Source organism: Eimeria mitis, genomic scaffold (genome assembly GCF_000499745.2).
Source record: "Eimeria mitis Houghton genomic scaffold, Emh_scaff6612, whole genome shotgun sequence".
Taxonomy (NCBI): domain Eukaryota; phylum Apicomplexa; class Conoidasida; order Eucoccidiorida; family Eimeriidae; genus Eimeria; species Eimeria mitis.
The window spans coordinates 1-2617 of NW_024015797.1; the positions used below are offsets into that span (position 1 = coordinate 1).

The following is a 2617-nucleotide window of genomic DNA, read 5'->3' on the forward strand; positions in this document are numbered from 1 at the left end:
TTTGTTTCATCGGGGCTACCACCAAACATTCTCCGTCTCCTTCATGCATCTCTTCTCTCTCCTCTTCTTCTTTTTCTCTTTCTCTATCTTCTTTTTCTTTTTCTTTTTCTCTTTCTTTATATTCTTTTTCTTTTTCTTTTTCTTTTTCTCTTTCTTTATCTTCTTCTTCTTCTGAATTTGTGACAGCCGCGTAATCAATGTTTCTCTCTTTTGTCTTTTTTTTCTTTTTCCTTTTCTTCTCTGCTGCTGCTGCTGCAGCAGCAGCAGCAGCAGCTGCTGCTGCTGCTGCTTCCGTGTGCAGTGGCTTCTCCTCCTCCTCCAGCCCCTCATCTGGGGCCTCCTCTTCCTCCTGTTCACTTTCTGTCATTCCTGCTGCTGCTGCTGCTGCTGCTGCTGCTGCAGTCTCATCCGCAGCAGTTGCTGCTGGAGTCTTCGCAGCAGCTTCTGCTGCTGCTGTGTTTGTTGTATTTTGTTCTGCATCCATCAGCTGCGCCTGTTGTGCATGCGTGAAGGGTGTAGCTAGCAGTGCTGCANCAGCAGCAGCAGCAGCAGCAGCACCAGCAGCAGCAGCAGCAAACAGCAGCTCAGTATCTTCTGCTGCATCCCCACCCCCCTCATTCAGGAAACGGGGGCAGCCCCGGGGTGGGGCGTTAAGAGGAGAGGCCCTGACCTCTGCTAGTCTAGCTTTGACTCTTTGTAGTTCTTTTGCTGCAGCATTTCTTCTTTTTCTTTTTATTTTTTTTTTAATTTTATCTTCTGTCCATCCTTTTTTTTCTGCTTTTGCATGCACTCGCGTCTGTATCTCCTGCTGTACATACACCGGGAGAACCCCCCGCAGCAGCTTAGCTGCGTCTTTCCTTCTTGTTGCATTCAGTCTATCTTCGTGCTGCTGCAGCAGCCTGGGTATTGCTGCTTCTAGCTGCAAGCCCTCTTCTCTTAACATAGTTCCTGCTGCTTCTTTCACAACACTCTGCTGCAGCGATGCAGGAACAAAAGGAAGAATATCTAACCACTCAATACCCCTGAGGCCTGGTGGCAGCAGCTGACCCTGCAGCAGCAACCTGCCTAGACACCTCAGCACGTGCCGCAGCACCACAGGACGAGGGTTTGTATCCATACGCTGCTGCAGCTGCTGCGGCAGCAGCAGCAGGTTATACACCTGACGAAGCTTACCGTGTGATCGTCTGGGGAACCTCTCCTCCTGAATACGTTGCCAGGGTATACCAAACGCCGGCAGCTCTTCTCCTGTCTTTTGCTGCACCTCCTGCAGCAGCAGCATGCGCTCCTCTTCACTCATATTACTGTTAATACCATCATCCTCACCTGCTGCTGCTGCTGCTGCTGTTGCTGCTGTTGCTGTTGCTGCAGTAGTTTCGTTGGTTTCGCTTTCCTTGGCTGCTGCTGCTGCTGGTTTATCCTCTATTGCCTGCAGCTGTTCGTGCTGCAGTTGCAGCTGCTGCTGCAGCTGCTGCTGCAGCTCAGCAAGTCTAGGCTGCAGTGTACGCCATCTATCACAGACATCTGCGGGTCTTCTGTTTAGAATACCCCCTATCTTAACCCACCTGCCTCTGAATGAAGAAGGTATACGCGCCGCCAGCTGCAGCAGCTGCTGCGTTTCCTCTTCTCCCCAGGGGCCCCTCTTGACCCCGCCTGCAATGCGGCGACGTATATATCCATAAACAGAAACAAAGGGGCGGTCAGGGAGACAACGAGCTATAGCTTGGAATTTGCCTGTGTTTCTCTTTCCTGTATTTCCCGTTAAACTCTTAACTGCTTCTTCGAGAGAACTGAAACCTTCTCGCTCTGTATACTGCTCAAGAGCCTCCTCAATGATCAAACGTTCTTCAGCTGTGAAGGGGCCCTTTCTATAGCTGATGCCGCTCCGTGCATGCAAACGCCATAAACCTGTTGCACCCGGACCCGCCAGACCCAGCAACTGCAGCTGATTAGAAGAAAATGATTCTTCTCCTTTCGTAACCAACTGAGATGAACCAAAAGGAAGCTGAGATGCCGCCAGAGCCGGTACGTACACCGGAGCTTCCTTTGGGATCAGTACCCGTTCATCTTTTGGGGGCTTTCCACTTGACCATTTTCTCNGTACACCGGAGCTTCCTTTGGGATCAGTACCCGTTCATCTTTTGGGGGCTTTCCACTTGACCATTTTCTCCCTTTTTTTCGCTTTACTTTGCCTCTATTCGACTCATCTTGCAGCGCTGAAGATGAAATTTCTGAAGAAAATGCAGCACAAGTTGCTGTTTCCGTTGCTGCCGCTGATCGCTGCTGATCATCATAAGCGGCATCACTAGCATCACGTTCAACTTTCACGGTGAGCCTCCTCAGCCATTCTTGCGGGGTATCTCCGCAGTTGTTTGCCTCGCTTGGTTCCGAAACCATCGATAAACAAAAACAAAGAGTGAAAAAACACTCAGAAACTGAAAAGGAAACAAATCACCGACGGAAACGAGCGGAAGGCAACGACCGCCAACGCCCGGTAGAAACCCGCGGCATCTCGGGTGTACATGCAGCTACAGCGAGCCAGCTGTAGCCTTTTTATCTGAAGGATTCTCTCCTGTAAAGAGAAAATAATTTAATAATATAAATTTTGGATATTCAGAAT

The 2617-nt window shown here is 49.9% G+C and overlaps 1 protein-coding gene across 1 annotated transcript; it reads right to left on the reverse strand.

Annotated features, from left to right (window-relative positions):
- Positions 1 to 15: 15 nt before the first annotated feature.
- Positions 16 to 2394, reverse strand: EMH_0088270 (uncharacterized protein; the record flags this gene model as incomplete). The annotated part of the gene is given in 4 exon segments (XM_038022943.1): positions 16 to 39; positions 185 to 531; positions 535 to 1981; positions 2128 to 2394. Coding segments are annotated over 4 exon segments (2085 nt in total).
- Between the last annotated feature and the right edge of the window lie 223 nt (positions 2395 to 2617).